At 39.0% G+C, this 20,270-nt stretch overlaps 1 protein-coding gene across 4 annotated transcripts in view; it reads right to left on the bottom strand.

The window, feature by feature from the left end:
- The window catches only part of cita (citron rho-interacting serine/threonine kinase a), a 93,158-nt gene that overhangs the window by 17,532 nt on the left and 55,356 nt on the right, over positions 1 to 20,270 (bottom strand). For 2 of the 4 annotated variants that reach the window (XM_089130668.1, XM_089130670.1), the window contains exons 23-34: positions 19,578 to 19,775; positions 17,949 to 18,002; positions 16,273 to 16,470; positions 13,781 to 13,974; positions 11,793 to 11,928; positions 8,729 to 8,833; positions 8,011 to 8,151; positions 7,560 to 7,667; positions 5,317 to 5,509; positions 3,889 to 4,056; positions 1,814 to 1,837; positions 53 to 190 (exon numbers count right to left, since the gene is read on the bottom strand). In XM_089130668.1, the coding sequence (XP_088986794.1) occupies positions 53 to 190; positions 1,814 to 1,837; positions 3,889 to 4,056; positions 5,317 to 5,509; positions 7,560 to 7,667; positions 8,011 to 8,151; positions 8,729 to 8,833; positions 11,793 to 11,928; positions 13,781 to 13,974; positions 16,273 to 16,470; positions 17,949 to 18,002; positions 19,578 to 19,775 (1,657 nt within the window). The remainder of the gene's footprint in view (positions 1 to 52; positions 191 to 1,813; positions 1,838 to 3,888; positions 4,057 to 5,316; positions 5,510 to 7,559; positions 7,668 to 8,010; positions 8,152 to 8,728; positions 8,834 to 11,792; positions 11,929 to 13,780; positions 13,975 to 16,272; positions 16,471 to 17,948; positions 18,003 to 19,577; positions 19,776 to 20,270) is intronic. The other 2 variants (XM_089130669.1, XM_089130671.1) reach the window with 1 other exon arrangement.

Raw genomic sequence — 20,270 nt, 5'->3', positions numbered from 1 at the left:
AAAGATATACTAGTGTGTGTGTGTGTGTGTGTGTGTGTGTGTGTTTTCATACCCAGGCACGTAGCAGCTTGTCGGCCGAAGTGAACCGTATCCAGACAAACGGTACATTTGGCCGCTCTCATGTTGAGCCCCACCGTGAACCGATGAGGGATGTTGTGGTGCATCCGTTCCTTCACACGCCGACCGTACTCTACACACACACACACACAGTTAGAGTGGGTTAATAATGTCCTCTTGAGCATCTCTGGAGTGTGAATGATGTCAAAGGTCATCAGTCCAGCAGATGAGCAACGGCCAGAACACAACCATCAGCAAGTCCGTCTCTATCAGAGTAAAGCATGCGAACAGAAGCATCATCGAGAGGAGCGATCACATGCTTCAGCTCACGAGGAAGAGAAAGATGGAGAAGCACAAATCTTCAGAGCAGAAACTATATACACTGTGAATAATGTCATTTTGCATCTCAAGTAATCTTGATTTAAGAACTTTTAGAGGTTTACGCTACGTCAGAACGTTGGCTCTCTATTGGCCAGCATCACACTCATGACCAGCGTCGGCCAATAGTGAGCCTACGTTACACTACGTGAACTCACTCGAGGCCCACACAGAAGAAAACGAATAGTTGTAATGATAAATTAGTTGTTTTTGAAATAAATGCATTTTAAAAGACTAATCCACTCTAAACGCACACCCGCACTAGTGAGGGACATCCCTGATGATGTCAGATCGCACATAATTAAAACAACAATCATGATAGTAGCGTAGATGATATATAAATATCGCAGTTGGACATTGCAAATAAAACCCGCACAGATTCTAGAGCCTAGCTGAAAGCATACTAGAGAAACTAAATAACCCTGTGATGGTCTTCATTTACGAGTCACGCCCTGGGCCTAAAAATGCAACTTCTTCAATCCCAGTAAAACCAATGCAATTTATTTTTGTTCTATAATATTTATTCTTTTTAATTTAGTATTTTGAGACAATTTGATTGAATTTATTTATATTTATGGTCTATTTTTTTTTCTTCTATATATATATTATTTTTTTCAAAAAAATATTAATGCAGTATTTTAGTTTAATATAGAGTCTAGGCCTTCAGAAAAAAAATATTTTTTGAAGAAAATTAGCACCATCTGGTTACAGTATAGAGAAAAAGCGTAGGACCATGGTGTAGCCACTAGATGGCATGTACAGCTCTCTATGGAGAGGCATGTGAATTCCCCAGATGTTTATGAACACTTTTTTTTTTTGGTGGATTTGAATATATAGTTGAAACAATCTCAAAAACTATTTCTTATTAAAACATTTTTTTTTTAGAAAAATAAATAAAAAATTTCGAATTTCTTTGTTTTTGTCAATTTCCCATTCATTTCCTATGGGGGTCATTTTTGACCAAAGACCACGAGTGTGACTATTTTTTTAAGACCACTTAGCATGCTCAGATCATGACCTCAATTTTTTTTTTGTATTCACATACATAATGCCAAAAAAGTCACCAAGTATCATAACCTTCCGATGAAGCTGTGATTTTTAAAAATTCAAAACAGAAAATTATTCGGTCAGAAGAAGTGACAGAGGACCATCAGAGGGTTAATAAAAAAAGAATATTGAGCTCAAACTGTGATCAAATCTACATCAGCCTGTGCTAAACTAGTGGAGGGCGGGTTGCCAAGGTGTTGCTAGGGGTTTTCACTATCAGTGGCATCTGATTCTCATCAGCGCACAACCCTAAACTAAACACATCTGAGCTGATCTCAGAGCAAATGATGATGAGTGACAGAAACGGAGATCGAGAGAGAGACACACTTACTTTCAAACGTCACCCTCCTCTTTTCTGAAAGAGCAGAAGAGAAACAGCTCTCAGATTCGAGAGAGAGAGAGAGACACTGATCTCGAGACGGCATGAGCTTCATTCATCTGTGATACTGACACACAGTCTCACTCACACACACTACCACTCAAAGGATTTGTAATGTTTATAAAAGAAGTCTCTTCTGCTCACCAAGACTGCATTTAAAAATTAATAAAAATACAAAAAATAAGTAATATTGTTACATATTATGACAATTTAAAATAACTGTTCTCTATGTGAATATACAGTAAAGTGTGCCGTAATTGATCATCATTACTCCAGTCTTCAGTGTCACATGATCCTATAGAAATCACTCTAATATGAGGATCTGAATGAATGAATGAATAATTTTATTTCTTTTCAATTCCTTTTCCTCTTCAGAACATGGTCATTGATAACAGAGCATATTTCAGTCCCTCCAGGATTTCACGATTTTTTTTTGTGATTTTTGCGATCAAAATGACTGATTTTGTGGTGGTAATTTCCAAAAATTTGTGAAAAAATGTGCGATTTATATATAACATTTACCATAATAGTATTCAGTCCTTCCAGAAAAACGCGGAGTTTTTTTGTGATTGTTGCGGGCAAAAATTGATGGATTACGCGGTAAACTACTGGCAGCTGTGGTTGCCAGCATCATACCGTAAATTTATGCAATTTTATGCGATGAAATTGCAGGAATTTGCAAAAATTGAGGGAACTTGCAAAAATTGCAGTTTGATGAAAAAGAGAAAAAAAGTGATTCCCCCAACACCCTGTTCTCACTAGGCTAATGTAAGAGTCATTTCTTATTACTTCCTTTGATAAGCAAGCATACTACATCATAGAAAGTGCTGGGAATATTTAATTTCTCATCTTGTTTTATTTCAGACTGTAACGAGTGTAAATAAGGTGTGGCCCCTTTAAGAGCTCTCTGCAGTGTTATATGTGCGCCTCGAACACCCCATGTGTGCGGGTAATTTCTGTTTGAAGCTACTTCTTTTATCTTATGTTGTTTATTAAGTAACGATGTGACGGTAGAACGTGTGACAGACAGTTATACGAGTTCGATTTGTGAGATGTCGATCGCCTCCGTGAGTCTGTCTGGCGTCGCGTAATTGCGTCACTTCATAACGTTCCCATGGAAACAGGGGGAAATGGCTGCTCTTGTGTGAAGCAAACGCAACATTTTTCAACTTTCTGCTAAGATACATGTGACTTTTTTTGCAACGAAAATGCGAGGATTATGAAATTATGCAAACCCCGCATATTTTGCACGGAAATCGGCAATTTATGCGGCGAAAGTGCGCCGTATTTGAAAAAATGCGGCCCCCGCATAAATATGCGGACTTTGGCTGATTTTGCATTAAATTCAGCGATCGCATAATCGCGTTTTTCTGGAGGGACTGATATTTAAACAAAAAATAATAAAATCTCAGCATGTTCAAAAGAGAAGAAAAAGAATATAGAAAAAAAGAAGAAGGAAGAAGCTAACTTATGATGTTAGATCAAGAAACATTTATGATTATTATTAATGTTGAAAAGAGTTTTATTTCAGGATTCTTTGATGAATAGAAAGTTCAAAAGAGTAGCTTTTATTTGAAATAGAATCTTTTGTAACATTATAAATGTCTTTACTGTCACTTAATATTTATCCTTTTATTGAATTTCTCCCTCAAAAAATAAAATAAAAATTCTTACTGACTGATAGTGTTTAATGTTGCAAAAGCTTTCTATTTCATTACTATTAAAAACTTTCTATTCATCAAAGAATCTAGAAATTAAAATAGTACACAACCTTTTTCAACATTCATATTAATACTGAATGTTTCTTGATCATCAGATCCTCATATTAGAGTGATTTGTGAAGGATCATGTGACACTGAAGACTGGAGTAACGATGATCAATTACACTTGACTGTATATTCACAGAGAGAACAGCTGATTTACATTATGCAGCTTTGGAGACTTCTTTTAAAAACATAACAAAGCTTTAGCCTGGTAGTGTCCACAGACGCTTTAGTTGATGTGAACGTGTGTGTGAGTGCACTGACCCTCCGGCGTGGAGCTCTCCTTGCGACGGGCCGAGCTCGAGGGGTTCAGGAGGCTGCTGGGATTGGGCTGGCGCTCCGGAGACTTCACGATGGCCGACATGAGGATCTGCTGCCGGGCCGAGGCCGGTGTGGGCGGAGCCACGTGCTCCTGCGCCTTAAAATGAGCCGCTGAGAGACAGAGAGAGAAGATCCTCAAACACAACAACATTCACATCATCTGAGGAAACTAGAGCCAGACCGATATTATCGGCCGATATTAGGCATTTTCCAAAATATCGGTATCGGCAGTTATAATGGCCGATAGATGAATATTTCAAAAATAAAAAGATAAAAACAGACGAAACACGCTTGAACCACGTCATGAGTGTTGGAGTTGTATAGTTTGTCCACCAGAGGGCGCTCTACACCGTTCCTGTTAGCAACACTCGTTGAGTTGGTCACGATACATACATTGCTTGAATAACAATTAAAAGAACATCCCCATCAGTTCTCTAAACTCAAATAAGCATGACAAAATTTGTGGCCGGCGGAAGTTTCTTTGGTCAGTTATATTGAAAATGTATGTTTTACAATTTGCAGTATGACGTAATCCATTGCTAAATTATGGTTCATCATAGACTAGCTAACCATAAAGCTAGCTAATGCCACTATCATCAGTCTGTTCTGTGGTGACAAATGCATTGTCATATTATTTTGGTTAAAACTCATAAATAACTACAAATAATTAATGTTAGGGAAATCTGTTAATGTTTTGTTGCGCCTTTCTGAAATAAAATAAAAAAGTATATCGGCCGATATATCGGCATATCGGATTTTAAAACCCAAAAATATTTATATTGGTATCGGCCTTCAAAATCCTTTATCGGTCGGGCTCTAGAGGAAACAGGAGGAAATGTGAAAGACAGATATAATAGAGTGCGTCACCGTAACGTCTATAGAGTGCAATTCACAAACTCACCACTAGATGCCGCTGAAATGACACACTGCACCTTTAAAGCGTTATAAGTAGGGTTGGGAAACAAAAATTGATTCCATTGTGAGCATTTCAATACGACTTTAAATCATTCAAGCGCGAGACGACTCTGTCTTCTGTGACGCACACAAGCGCGTTTACAGAAAAGCAGTTTTAATGTGATTTTAAACCATACAAGCGCTGTTTTCTGTGCTCACTATATCAGTCGACTCTTAAAGGGACAGTACTAATATTCCTGCTGCCGTCTCACTAATAGACAGAGAAAATTCCCTCGTTCCTGACTGAATAACTTTTGTAACTATATTTTATTTATACAGTGCAGTGTTATTTTACATTTGATTACAGTTTCTTCACTCGTACCTTGCGATTGCAAATTTTTTATTAGTTCTTTTTTATTACCGAGTGTTTATTGTCTTTAAAAGCGGAGTGACTGCGACTGATTCTGCGTGTCTCACCCTCTTCTCGTAGGGATCGCAGCTCGATCCTCATCTTCTGCAGCGCCTCCTCCAGCTCTGAGCATCGCGATCTCTCCTTCTCCAGCGCTGACTTCATGTCGCTGTACTGCAGAGGCAGGGCCGGCTGAGACGACAGCGCTGTGGCTCCGTTAGCCGTGACACCGACCTCCTCACGCCGACGCCCGAATATACCCTGACACACACAGAGCACACCGTACAGCTGAAGATCATGCTCACATGATGACCGATAACCAATATTCATTAATATTGGTTATCGAACATTAATATTGTTCGATTATATATTATTAGACTCTGATTGGTTGACTAATGTTCAAATATAAGTTCACAACACAATGACATCAAGCCACAACACAATGAAATCATGTGTGTTGCTGCTTGATTTCGTTGTGTTGGGGCCTGATTTCATTGTCTTGTAGTGTTGTGGCCTGATTTCACTGTGGTGTTGGCCTGATTTCATGGCGTTGTGGCCTGATTTTGTGGTGTTGGCCTGATTTCGTGGTGTTGTGGCCTGATTTCGCTGTGTTGGGGCCTGATTTCACTGTGTTGTGGCCTGATTTCATGGCGTTGTGGCCTGATTTTGTGGTGTTGGCCTGATTTCGTGGTGTTGGGGCCTGATTTCACTGTGTTGTGGCCTGATTTCACTGTGTTGTGGCCTGATTTCACTGTGTTGTGGCCTGATTTCGCTGTGTTGGGGCCTGATTTCACTGTGGTGTTGGCCTGATTTCGCTGTGTTGTGGCCTGATTTCGCTGTGTTGGGGCCTGATTTCACTGTGTTGGGGCCTGATTTCACTGTGGTGTTGGCCTGATTTCATGGCGTTGTGGCCTGATTTCGTGGTGTTGGCCTGATTTCGTGGTGTTGTGGCCTGATTTCGCTGTGTTGGGGCCTGATTTCACTGTGTTGTGGCCTGATTTCGCTGTGTTGGGGCCTGATTTCGCTGTGTTGGGGCCTGATTTCGCTGTGTTGGGGCCTGATTTCGCTGTGTTGGGGCCTGATTTCGCTGTGTTGGGGCCTGATTTCGCTGTGTTGGGGCATGATTTCGCTGTGTTGGGGCATGATTTCGCTGTGTTGTGGCATGATTTCGCTGTGTTGGGGCCTGATTTCGCTGTGTTGGGGCCTGATTTCACTGTGTTGTGGCCTGATTTCACTGTGTTGTGGCCTGATTTCGCTGTGTTGGGGCCTGATTTCGCTATGTTGTGGCATGATTTCGCTGTGTTGGGGCCTGATTTCGCTGTGTTGGGGCCTGATTTCACTGTGTTGTGGCCTGATTTCGCTGTGTTGGGGCCTGATTTCGCTGTGTTGGGGCCTGATTTCGCTGTGTTGGGGCCTGATTTCGCTGTGTTGGGGCCTGATTTCGCTGTGTTAGGGCCTGATTTCGCTGTGTTGGGGCCTGATTTCGTGGTGTTGGGGCCTGATTTCGTGGTGTTGGGGCCTGATTTCGCTGTGTTGGGGCCTGATTTTTTTGTCTTGTAGCGTTGTGGCCTGATTTCGCTGTGTTGGGGCCTGATTTCACTGTGTTGGGGCCTGATTTCACTGTGTTGGGGCCTGATTTCGCTGTGTTGGGGCCTGATTTCACTGTGTTGGGGCCTGATTTCGCTGTGTTGGGGCCTGATTTTTTTGTCTTGTAGCGTTGTGGCCTGATTTTGTTGTGTTGTGGCCTGATTTCGTGGTGTTGTGGCCTGATTTCGTGGTGTTGTGGCCTGATTTTGTTGTGTTGTTGGCCTGATTTCGTGGTGTTGTGGCCTGATTTCGTGGTGTTGTGGCCTGATTTCGCTGTGTTAGGGCCTGATTTCGCTGTGTTGGGGCCTGATTTCGTGGTGTTGGGGCCTGATTTCGTGGTGTTGGGGCCTGATTTCGTGGTGTTGGGGCCTGATTTCGCTGTGTTGGGGCCTGATTTTTTTGTCTTGTAGCGTTGTGGCCTGATTTCGCTGTGTTGGGGCCTGATTTCACTGTGTTGGGGCCTGATTTCACTGTGTTGGGGCCTGATTTCACTGCGTTGGGGCCTTATTTCGCTGTGTTGGGGCCTGATTTCACTGTGTTGGGGCCTGATTTCACTGTGTTGGGGCCTGATTTCGCTGTGTTGGGGCCTGATTTTTTTGTCTTGTAGCGTTGTGGCCTGATTTCGTGGTGTTGTGGCCTGATTTCGCTGTGTTGTTTATGATCTATGAACTATACTGGGACCAACCACTTTCACTTTTCAGGACTTAATATTTTCGAGACAGACCTTCTTCTTCTTGGTGGGCTGGTCCATCTTGGCCTGCAGGAAGTCGATGAGTTTGGTCTGCTGTGAGATGGTTCCCTCCATTTTCACTTTCTCGTGAGAGTAGACGGCCTGAGGAGAGACGTGAAGGAAGAACTGTTACGATTAAGACATTAAAGAGTGTGTTCATGTACATGTATACCTCTGTGCTGAATATTTTTCAAGATTACACATGACTGTTTACCGAAAGAAAAAAGGGGACTCTTATTATGAAGTTCCCGGAAGTGCGTTGTTCTTGGTTGAGCGAACGATGTAGAGTGAAATGAGGTGTGCATGAATAAACAGGTGATGGATTAATTTCTGAAGTGTGTCTTTAAGTGCATCAGAACAACACGAGTTCCCATTATTTTCCCACCAGGATCACTGGAAAAGGTTCGGTTCTCTCAGTCTTGAGCATGAGTGTGTGTGTGGACACCTGGATGTTCTCCAGCTGGTACTCGAGGTCGGTTCTCTCAGTCTTGAGCATGTCTGTCTGATCCAGCGCGTCCTGAAGGCCCTGCGTGAGTCTGAAGATATGGGTCTTCTGCAGGTCCATCTGCTGCTGCAGCTTCCCTTGCTGACACACACACACACACACACACGTTAGTAACATGTGAACACTTCTGAAAATCTCAAACGTAATGACTACATAAATCACTCATAATTGCACAACGTAATATTGTGATAAGGTAAGGAAAGGAAATAGGTAAGGGAAGAGGAAAGTGATGTTTTGTGCTTATTAAAATATACAATATAATACTGTTATAATTTAATAACATATTGTTTTGCATATATACTGCATGCATATTATATATTTTAACATAACTTCTCTGCATCTATCTTTTATTTAGCATAAATGTTATTGTATATCACATAACATACATGACATAATAAATTAATATTTCATATATTACTTTGCATTTATACTGAATTTAGTATAATATATTTACACGTGTGTGTGCTTGAAACATTTTTTTACATTCATCTTATTTTATTTTGCATATATTTTACTTTATTATAAAATAATATTTTAATGTCTTTAATTTTAAATTGACAGCAAATATAGTATTTTTAGCATATATACTACATATATATGATTTTAATATACATTTATATTTTATTATCTGTTATAGATATACAGAAGTGTTCTTCACCTCTTCCATGAGTCTCTGTTTGAGTTCTCTCTCCGTCTCAAGTTTCTGCTGGAGGCTCCTTGCGTTCATCTCCAACATGGCATGTTTCTTCTCCAGGTCATTGAGCTGCAAACACAACACAACACAATAAACAACACAACAATATAAACAACACAACACCAATATAAACAACACAACGCAACAATATAAACAACACAATAAACAACACAACACAACAATATAAACAACACAAACAACAACAATATAAACAACACAACACAATAAACAACACCACAACAACACATAAATAAATATGCACACACTTCTGCATTAAGGGTTTCTGTTCGGTTTCTGTGTTGTGTAAGTTAATAACTAATGATCTTCGCAACGGAAGTGAATCAATCGGACAATAACTTTATTCTAGAGCTGCTGTAAAGCCAAACAGTGTGTTACTTAAATTATTATTATTACTGTAAAGCTGCTGTGAAACAATATACAGGTGAAACTGGAAACATTACAATTTGGTGCAAAAGTTCATTTATTTCAGTAAATCAACTTAAAAGGCGAAACTAATATATTATATAAACTCATTTCATCAAGCCTTTATTTCTTATAATTGTGATGCTTATGGATTAAAATTAGAATATTGTGAAACGTTTTTTATTTCTGTAATCCATAATCATCAACATTATAACAAATAAAGGCTTGAAATATCTCACTTTGCATGTAATGAGTCTTTATATTATATTAGTTTCACATTTTAAGTTCTCATTTTTTCAGCTTCACCTGTATATTGTTAAAGCGCTGTATAGATGAAGACCAGCACAACGATGAAGGCGTCAAGCAGACGGGACAGACGGGTTGTGTTGTTCCCAGTGTTCAGCTAATGCGCAGCGACGTGTTCATGTGCACCTCAGTGTTGCATTAATCTCCATCAGCTGTAGCGCTTAATCGCGGCTTGTTAAACTCCATATTGACATGAATATTAATATCACAGACGGAGGGCCGGAGCAAACCGGGATAAAATGTTGCGGGTGCACTGCAAAAAAATGATATTCCTACTTAGCATTTGTGTCTTGTTTCCAGTCCAAATATCAAAAAATGATTAAATCAAGATGCATTAACTAGATGAGTAAAACGCCATTAGATATTAACAGTGGTGGAAAGAGTACTGAAAAAACATACTCAAGTAAAAGTACCATTACATTCCAAAAAATGTAGTGTGAGTAGAGTAAAAAGTACTTGTCCAAAAAACTACTTGAGTAAAAGTAAAAAAGTAGCTTATTTAAAAGTACTCAAGAGTAGTGAGTAGTGAGTACTGAGGTGTGGATTCTAACCCTTATAATAAACACTGTGCACTACAACTTATAAGTTTAAAAATGCACATAATAGAATTCACATTATATTTTGTTCTTTGTAAGAAAGATTGAAGAATATCTATCATCCATCTTTTTAAAATGCATCAAATCAGTACACTCATCACCATTTAAATCATATTATTTGGGGGGGAAAGCATTTAAAATTAGGCGAAAAGCCACTGGGCCTGAGCATGTTATTGTTGCACATAAAATATCAATATTCATAACTGTGCAAATAATTCAAAAACCTTTAGAAACTCATATGATAGTTCAGCATCACACACCAAGAGATGGGTTGAATAAAAAAATACCCAATTTCTCTCCAAAACGGTACCAATGTTAGTGTTTTGATAAATGAGAATCACTAATATTATCATATTACCTCAACTAATGCACTGAAAAAGGCTAAGATAGTGAGCTAACACTAATTACACACTTTTATTCCATGCTATTAAATATGTTACAATTTAAACGTAAATGCATTGTTCTAGAAGGGTGGCATCATCCCTTACATTTTACACGGCTACATTTACTCACATTGTAATGCTGATAATATAATTTGAAAGGACAATTGTGCATTAAATAGGGAAGTTATATCCAGGAAACTTTTACAAAAGAAACAAACACACTTTGTCTCTGAAGTCTCGGCGAAGCCGTTTTATCAGCAGCATGATATCCACACAAAAAAAAGTTCAGCATGAAAAAATGTTTTTGCGCAAGTGCACTTGCCAAATGAAGACGGATCACATAATGGATCAATCAAAAAACGCTGTTTATTAACGAGCTGTGCTAATTTCTTATTAAGTAATGCAGTTCAAGTTAACGACATGGTGCACTGATTCTGAATCTGGCGGCATGGCGAGCGCGAGACGTGGCAGATCGTGACGCGCGTCTCTCCTGTGATTGTGAAGTAAATGGGAGCGGGAATTCACCGCATTATGAACTCATCTCGCAATTCCCCCAACCTCAGACCAAATGTTAGGCCATGTAGACAGGCCAGCCTTTATAAATATCATATTAAGTAGAAATGTGAAATGTACCTTAGCATATTAGAGGGAGACGCTGATATCTGGATTGAATTGATGCGTGATGAATGCACTTCCACCGCAGTCACGAGTAACAGCAGGAATAGGCGGTAAGTTTTATATGCTTAATTTGAATTGATGACAGTCACGAGACCGATTACTCGATCCAATCACGTTGATGGATAAAAATAAAATTAAAACAAGCATGTAACGAGTAACGGCCACAAACAGAAGGAAAATAGCGGAGAAAAAGTACCGATACATCACTTAAAATGTACTCAAGTAAAAGTAAAATTACACAATTTTAAACTTACTCAAAAAAGTACAATTTCTGAAAAAAACTACTTAATTACAGTAACGTGAGTATTTGTAATTCGTTACTTTACACCCCTGGATATTAAGTCTTGTTTTCTGGGGGAAACGGAGTTTTTTTTGCCAAAAACAAGTTATTATCTGCCAACGGCGTAAGAAAAATAATCATGTTTCCGTTTAAAGTAACATTTTTTTTTTCAACATTTTAAGCAAACTCACTTCATTCTGATTTTTTTCAATATTATTAACAAGACATAATATCCAATGGTATTTTACTCATCTAGTAAACGCATCTTGATGTAAGAATGTTCAGATATTTGGACTGGAAACCAGTCAAACACTGAGTGAGAAAAGCATTTTTGGCAGTGTGTGTGTGTGTGTGTAACTCACAGTATCAGACAGACTCTCTGCTTTGAGTCTCTGTTCTTTCAGCGCCTGTTGCAAAGCCACGATCTCGGCCTTGTGTTCCCGAACGGCGAGTTCGACCGCCTGCCGAGACTCTGAGCTGCGCTGGTCCGCTCGCAACCTGCCGCAACACACACGACAAACCACATGATATACTGAGAAAACGGTGCCTGTGTCGAGTTTGAGCATGATGACAAGTTATACTGAATATTAGGGCTGAGTATTGAGACAAATTTCACAATTCGATTTGATTTCGATTCACAAGCTTGCAATTCGATTCAATATTGATTATTTTGGATATCAGTAACAATAAATGGCCATTTTTCTCAAGGAAATCAAATCTCTGAACTAATGCTGTAAACTATGGGAGTCTAGTTGGGCTTCATTAGCCTAATATGAAGGTAATAATGAACTGTTTTGTAGCTATACAAACACTTAAATTACACTTTTATTTATTTTTATAATAAGAAGATTACATGAAATAAACATTTCAATGGTGGCTGTCATAAAAACTTGCCAGATTTATTCAAATATGCATTAAATATGGAAGAACACTAAGATTATAATTCATATATAATATGGTGTATATATTTATCAAAATGCTCCTCTCTAGAGTTATTTTTTCTAACTGACTAACGAGTTTATGTGGGTTTTCTGAGGTAAATATGACGATACATTGATTACAAGCTGTTTAACTGACGTCTTTCCACGGTTGAAACGCTGATTGAGCGAATCACTGTGACATGATCCGGATTTGGATAAGTTGTCCTCTATCTTTAACACACTTTCAGATGCTCATTCATGTTTATTTGGCGCTGTGACTGGTATTATTAACCCGGAAGAGAGATCAGCGCTGCTGCTTCTCCAGAGCGATCTCACGCCACAGCGACAAAACGCTATTTATGTTTTTGAATTTCTAAAGAAAATGGACATAATTTGACAATTGAGACTTTGTTTCATATCAATAGTAACAAAGGACAAAGATTAATGCGATTTTTTTGGATGCGCGCAGCCACGATACAATGATCCATTCATTCAAATGAAACAGGATGACTAATCGATTCTTGAGATTTAAGAATCGATATCGGTTCGTAAAATTGAGAATCGATTAATATCGAGAAATCGATATTTATTACCCAGCCCTAGTGAATATATGCATATAAGAATAATATACAGACACAATCGAGTGATATCAACATATTTAAAGTCCCCCTGTACTCATCTTTGATGAGCAAAATTACACATTTCAACGTTTTTTCCTTGAAAATAAATTCTTCATGCCTTAAAATATCTTGAATGTAACTCGACACCGTTGCCTCATTTAGTATGCGTGGTTGTATGAAAATGTAAATGAGCCTCCACTCACTCCCTCAGAGATCCACTGGTTGGCGATCACCCGTTGATCTGATTGGTTACAAGGTGGTTTGTGACGTCAGAAACACCAGCGATTTCAAAGCGTGTTTTTGAGACTGTCTTTGGTTCAAAATACACAGCAATGCTGTCCACTTATCAACTTACACATGGTGTGTGTGTTAAAGCGGATTAAAACACACCACATACACACATAAACAACATTAAACGCTGGATTTACACCACAGGGGGACTTTAAATGATTTTTGAAAGAGTCTCTTCTGCTCACCAAAGATGCCGTTTATTGGATCAATGATAAAGTAAAAAAATAAAAATAGTGAAATATTATTATAATGTAAATCATCTGTTTTCTATGTGAATATACAGTAAAGTGTAATTTATCATCATTACTCCAGTCTTCAGTGTCACCCTTCAGAAATCACTCTAATATGAGGATCAGAAACATTTATGATTATTATTATCAGTGTTAAACACAGTTTTGTGGAAACTGATGCATTTTGTTTATGACCAAAGTTTCAACATTTGTTTGAAATGGAGTCTTTTATGGCATTATAAACGTCACTTTTGACCAGTGTAATGTCCGGGTGGTGAGCTTGCGTTACCGGTTCTGCTTCTCGTTGTCCAGAAGTCTCTGCATGTCTCGGGTTCGGCGCTCCGCCTGGTTCTTCTCGTCCTCCAGAGCCGATCTCCAGTTCTCCCACTGCCTCTCCTTCTCCAGGAGCTCGTCGTTCAGGCTCTCCAGCTCCACCACCTGCTCCTCCAGCATACTGCACGTGGTCTTCAGGGTCTCGATGTTCTGCGGACACACATTCGTATTATTCCCAAGCATGACATTTTATTTACAGCAGACAATCATGTGACTGACCAATCAGATCAACGTGTGATCGTCAACCAGTGGATCTCCGAGTTTCAAGGATAAAACACTTATATGTGTAATTTTGGTGGTCAAAGATGAGTTTTAAGGGATAATATTATTGACTACAGGCGGACTTTAAAAGCTTTATGCAACAATTTTGCCCTTATTGATTTTCGATACACAAGTGCACGTATTCAACAGATGGAAAGTGAATTGTGATTAGAGCCCGACCGATAAAGGATTTTGAAGGCTGATACCGATACAAATATTTTTTGGTTTTAAAATTTTTTTTTTCCGAAACGCGCAACAAAACATTAACAGATTTCCTTAACATAAGTTATTTGTAGTTATTAATGAGTTTTAACTAAAATATTATGATCATGCATTTTAAAAAGAAACTTTTTTCTTTTATTGTCACAACAGAACAGACTGATGACAGCTAGCTTTGTGGTTAGCTAGTCTATGATGAGCCATAATTTAGCAATGGATTGTCATACTGCAAAGTAGTGTTGTCACGGTACCAAAATTTCAGTATTCTGTACCAATACCAGTAAAAATTCACGGTTCTCGGTACCAATTTCGGTACCAAAGCTTAGTTTAAATTTACATATATTTAAGTGTTTATCACGGTATGGAAACTGTACATTTGTATTATAAACACTTTAGAAAAAGATAAGATAAAATGACCTAAAATAAACAATAGTATACACTAACACATTTTTAAAGTTGTTTGTAAAGTTTTAATCCGTTAACATTTATTTAATGCACAATGAATGAAGTGAACAAACATGAACAACCAAGTGTTTGTATTAAATAACATTTACAAACATTAATTAATGTTGTAAAAATATATTGTTCACTCAATGTGTAGATGTGAACTAAGTAATGTTGATGAATGGTAGCTATCTTATTGTAGCGTTACCAAACTATACAGGAGATAAAACATGTTTTATTTGATTTGACTGTACTTTTATTTAATCTAAAACTGCATTCATATTTAATTTTAAAAAGGCTTTTTAAACCTGCTGAGTTATAAAGGCAAGAATACGCCTAGAACTGGCACTGACATTAAATGACATAAATAGGGATGCGTTGATACTAATACCAGTAGTACTCTGGTGTCGGTTGGATACTACTGTGCTCATGTACTCGTAAAACTACCCCGAAAGCACTTTAGAGGCCGTTCACATATCGCATGTGTTTTTTTATTTTTATATTTTTGCGCGTGCTTATTCTTTCCAAAGCGCTTGCTCTCACGCGGCGTCTGTCGTTGCTATGCAACGAGTTTTTATTAGGAGCGCGCTTGCCTCGCGCCTATATTTGAAATTGCGAATTTGCATGTAATCGGCCTCTTATGGCAACGTGACATTAGCCTAATCCAAAATATTTCCATATGTGGCTCTTTCCTCTTTTCGTGTCAACAAGTGGATTCAGAGAGAGAGAGCCATATCAGCGTTATGAAGAGGACGCAACTGTGCACGTTTCAGACATCGCGTCTAGAACAGAACTGGATGAACCTGGTATTCGGTACCTAGAAAAGCTGGTACCGTAACATTTTTTTTTTTTTAGTACCGACTTGGTACCGAAGTACCGAGTTTTTTGACAACACTACTGCAAAGTGTAAAACATACATTTTCAATATAACAGGCCGAGGAGAGATGATGCGTCTCATTGCTGTAACGGTCACGCGCTATTAAAGAAATACTTCAGTCACATGGTCAAAAGTTAAAAGGACAGTCAGTCGACTACACTGTAACAACGTAACGATTACTAGCTAATTCCGCTTCACTCTCGGCTTATTTAACAGCAGCAAAACTGGACATGATAGTCACAGATTCTGTCCTGCTTATTTGAGTTTAGAGAATTGATGGAGATGATCTTTTAATTGTTATTCAAGCAATGTATGTCTCGTGACCAACTCAACGAGTGTTGCCAACAGGAACGGTGTAGAGCGCCCTCTGGTGGACAAACTATACAACTCCAACACTCATGACATGGTTCAAGCGTTTCGTCCGTTTTTATTTTTGAAATATTCATTTATCGGCCATTATAACTGCTGATACCGATAGTTTGGAAAATGCCTAATATCGGCCGATAATATCGGTCTGGCTCTATAAAAACAGACCACAAAGAGATGTGACTCCACTTTCAAGGAACCGTGAGTGCAAAGACGCTCCACATATGGAGTGTGTGTGTGTGTGTGTGTGTGTGTGTGTGTGTGTGTGTGTGTGTGCGTGCCTGCTTCTGGTTGTTGAGGTGCATCTCTCGGTCGGCCACTTCTCTGCGCAGACGGTCCACATCTTGACTGAGCTGCAGTCGCTCCTCGCTCTCCAGCGTCAGCTCGTCCAGCTGTTTGGACAGGTAGAAGTTCTGCCGGTTCAGCTCGGCGTTCTCCTGGGTCAGCTGGGTCAGCTGCTCCTCCAGGTCTGTGATCACCTGTGACACAGTTCACTGCCATATCAGCATCACCGGCTATTACATGGCAGATATATATTAAACTTTAATTAAAACTCATTTAGACAAACAAAAACAAAATAAGATTATATAAAATGTTATTATGTGATATTAAATGGTATTACATTTTTTTTTATCATGTCAAGCATTAGAGGTTCAAGTACAAAGAGCAAACACAATAATACAATAAAATTTTATTGACCATTTTAAATGGTCATAAAAATCGATTTTCCTCATAAAAATACACTTTTTTTGTGACCCGGGCCAGCTCAACTCAAGAAAACAATTAGCAATCGCTCAAATAAACAGTGTTTTAAGATTATCAGGTGCAGAAACTGTAATCAAATGTAAAATAACACTGCACTTTATAAATAAAATTTACATTACAATTCCAAAAGTTATTCAGTGAAGAACGAGGGAATTTTCTGTCTTCTGTAGCGTGATTAGAGTTATTATAGAGACGGCAGGAATATTAGTACTGTCACTTTAAGAGCTGCGCAGATCCAATGCACTGATACACACTGAAAACGAGTCGTTTATATCTTATATTAAAATGCTCACAAAGGAAACGATAAGAGGAGTCAAAGTTTTATATTTGAAGAGTTCAGATGCAAAAGCCTCTAAATGCCATTTGAAATTTTCTTCTAAAATGATCATTTTTATCAAGCTTGTATATTTAAGTTCAGTAATTTCACTTAAATGGCAATGAAGATTACCTATTAATTGTCATTTAAGTGAAATTACTGAACTTAAATATACAAGCTTGATAAAAATGATCATTAAAGAAGAAAATTTCAAATGGCACTTAGAGGCTTTTGCATCTGAACTCTTCATTTTATAACAAGTATCCGTTTCCAGAAGCAAAAAATGCTTTTCTTACTCAGTATTTGTGTCTTGTTTCCAGTCCAAATATCTAAAAACTCTTAAATTAAGACGCATTGACTTGATGAGTGAAATACCAGAAGATATTATGTCTTGTTTTCTTGGGAAATAAATAAAAATTAAGTGAGATTTTGCTTAAAACAAGCAAAATGATTGTTTCTGTTGGAATTGACATTATTTTTCTGAGGTCATTTTGTATTTTTTAAGCATCAACTCACTTAATTTAGTTGAGAACTGATGTGATTTTACTCATCCAGTGAATGCAGTAAGCCATGAGTAATGCTGATCATCCATCAAACACATTAGAGTCGCTCGCCCATAATCACTGCTGGAGAGTGAGGAAACTAGATTTAGAGGATGGGGCGAGTGAATCTGCTGATCTGGGGTCTGTGATCAAGGCATCTGGGGTCTGTTGTGTCACGGCCAAGAGGAGATGATAGCGACTCGTTCGATCTCTTCTTTCTTCGGCTGGTGTAATCAATAGAGGGGGAGAGGGGGAAATCATGCTAGCGAACACAACATGCCCACGCCACACTCCTTCCATAGCGCAGAGAACAGGGCATTGTGGGAAGTCTTACCGAACAGCTGTCCCTCAGCGCGTCGAACTTGTGTTGAATCTCATCTCTGTGGGCCTGAAGGAGGAGGACACACACATGATCAGATGATGTGCTGTATGTCAGTGTGTGTGTGTGTGTCGTACAGAGACAGCATCTGCTCAAACGCTATCATAGACACTAGACCTCACCTGGGGGTTCTAAGCATGCGTCAAAACCGCCGCCATCTTGGAACAGGGTCTTGTCATAGGAAGTAGCTAGGTAACGCTGCTATCTCTGCCTTTACTTCGAATTCATTGATGGTGGCGGACTTTTGTGCAGCGTATGAAGTTCACGGATGAAATCTGAACTAGGAGGAATGTTTTTAAAAAAAAAAAAAAAGAAAAAAGAATTTTTTCTTTCTGGAATCAATGATAAATGCATGTCTGACCGTTGGAACAAACCAAAAAAACAAGAAAAATCGCATTCATGATGATTTGTGATGATTTTATTTGCGTTAGACCTGTGTCTACTACATTGACGCTGATGCATTAAAGTGGAGGGGCTCCCCTGTTTCAAGATGGCGGCTCTATTGACGCATTCGTTCCAATGAACTGCCGTATCCAAGGTGAGGTCTAGTGTATATGTCTATGAAACGCTATTATAAATGTTAGTCCATGTTTCAAAAAAATAAAATGTTTTCATGACCCTTTAAAGGATTAGTTCACTTTTGAAAAAACTTTAGCTGATAATTTACTCACCCCCGTGTCATCCAAGATGTCCATGTCTTTCTTTCCTCAGTCGAAAAGAAATTAAGGTTTTTGATGAAAACATTCCAGGATTTTCTCCATATAATGGACTTCAATGGGGTCCAAACGGTTCAAGGTCCAAAAGACAGTTAATAACAGTTTCAGATGCAGCTTCAAATGTCTTTAAACGACACCAGACGATGAATAAGGGTCTTATCATGTGAAACGAGCGCTTATTTCTAAACTTATTCCTTTCTAAGGACAAATGCTAGCTTTGCTCTATTCTGTGAGGTGCGTTTGTAACGTCACGTAATACGTAATTACGTTCAAAAGGTCACGGGCGACGTAGCCGGAAGTACAGAGTCAGTGTTTACAAGTTGAACGCATAGGTTGAACGTGCAAACTAACTCAAACGCCGTTTACAAAAAAAGGAATTAAAAGAATAGAGCAAGGCTAGCATTTGTCCTTAGAAAGAAATAAGTTTTGAGATAACCGCTCGTTTCGCATGATAAGACCCTTATTCATCGTCTGGTGTCGTTTAAAGACATTTGAAGCTGCATCTGAAACTGTTATTAACACTATATTTTGGACCTTGAACCATCCGGTTCCCATTGAAGTCCATTATATGGAGAAAAATCCTGGAATGTTTTCATCAAAAACCTTAATTTCTTTTCGACTGAGGAAAGAAAGACATGGACATCTTGGATGACACGGGGGCGAGTAAATTATCAGCAAAAGTTTTTTCAAAAGTGAACTAATCCTTTAACACCTTCTCTTTGACCTTTACAATTAAACAGCCTGTTTTTGGTTCTTCATTGCTAAGGGCCAGAGGAATATGTCTTAGAATAAATGTGTGTGTGTGTTCTCACCCTGAGCGCAGTGTGTGTGTGTTCACCCTGAGTGCAGTGTGTGTGTGTGTGTTCACCCTAAGCGCAGTGATCTCCTCCTCGGCCTCGGCTGTGGTCTCCTCCAGCTCCGTCTTGGCCTGCTGTAATTGGCTCTCCAGCGCGTGTCTCGCGGCCTGAAGACTGCAGATCTGAGACTCTCTCTCCTGCAGGGACAGCGTGAGCTCCGTCACCTGACGCTTGATCTCCAGCTTCTGCTCCTCGTGCTCCAGACCCATCTGAAACTCACACACAGGTTTGTTATGCTACACTTGCAATGGATTTATACTGTACTGTATATTCTGCCTTAACACTAACCCTAACCCTGCCCATCACACACACACACACACAAACCCGACCCCCAAACCTGCCCACCACAGAAAAATTTATGCATTTTTACATTTAAAATAAAACACTGTTTAGTAAGTTTTTAAAACCATTTTAGCCGTTTTGAGTTTCAGAGCACGTCGTGATTTTGGAGACGGCTTGTGGAAGATGTGCACCCGACGACCCCTTGAACTATTCCCACTATGGTTCAGACTGTGGGATGGAGTGTCCACAAATGAATTACTAGGAGTGCTACTTGGGTGTTACGAGGTGTGTTCCTTTGGTGCTCTTCAGTTTGGAGATACAAAGTGTTTCCAAGATAAACTCAAAAGGAAAATAAATATAAAAAGCCGTTATTTAAACTTGGCTATCCATTAAAAACATATGCCAACATGTTTCGGCCTCAT

This window comes from Pimephales promelas, chromosome 4 (assembly GCF_988280905.1).
Source record: "Pimephales promelas chromosome 4, fPimPro1.hap1.1, whole genome shotgun sequence".
Classification (NCBI taxonomy): Eukaryota; Metazoa; Chordata; class Actinopteri; order Cypriniformes; family Leuciscidae; genus Pimephales; species Pimephales promelas.
Note: the sequence above shows the minus strand (reverse complement) of the source record. Positions and strands in the feature narration are given on the sequence as shown.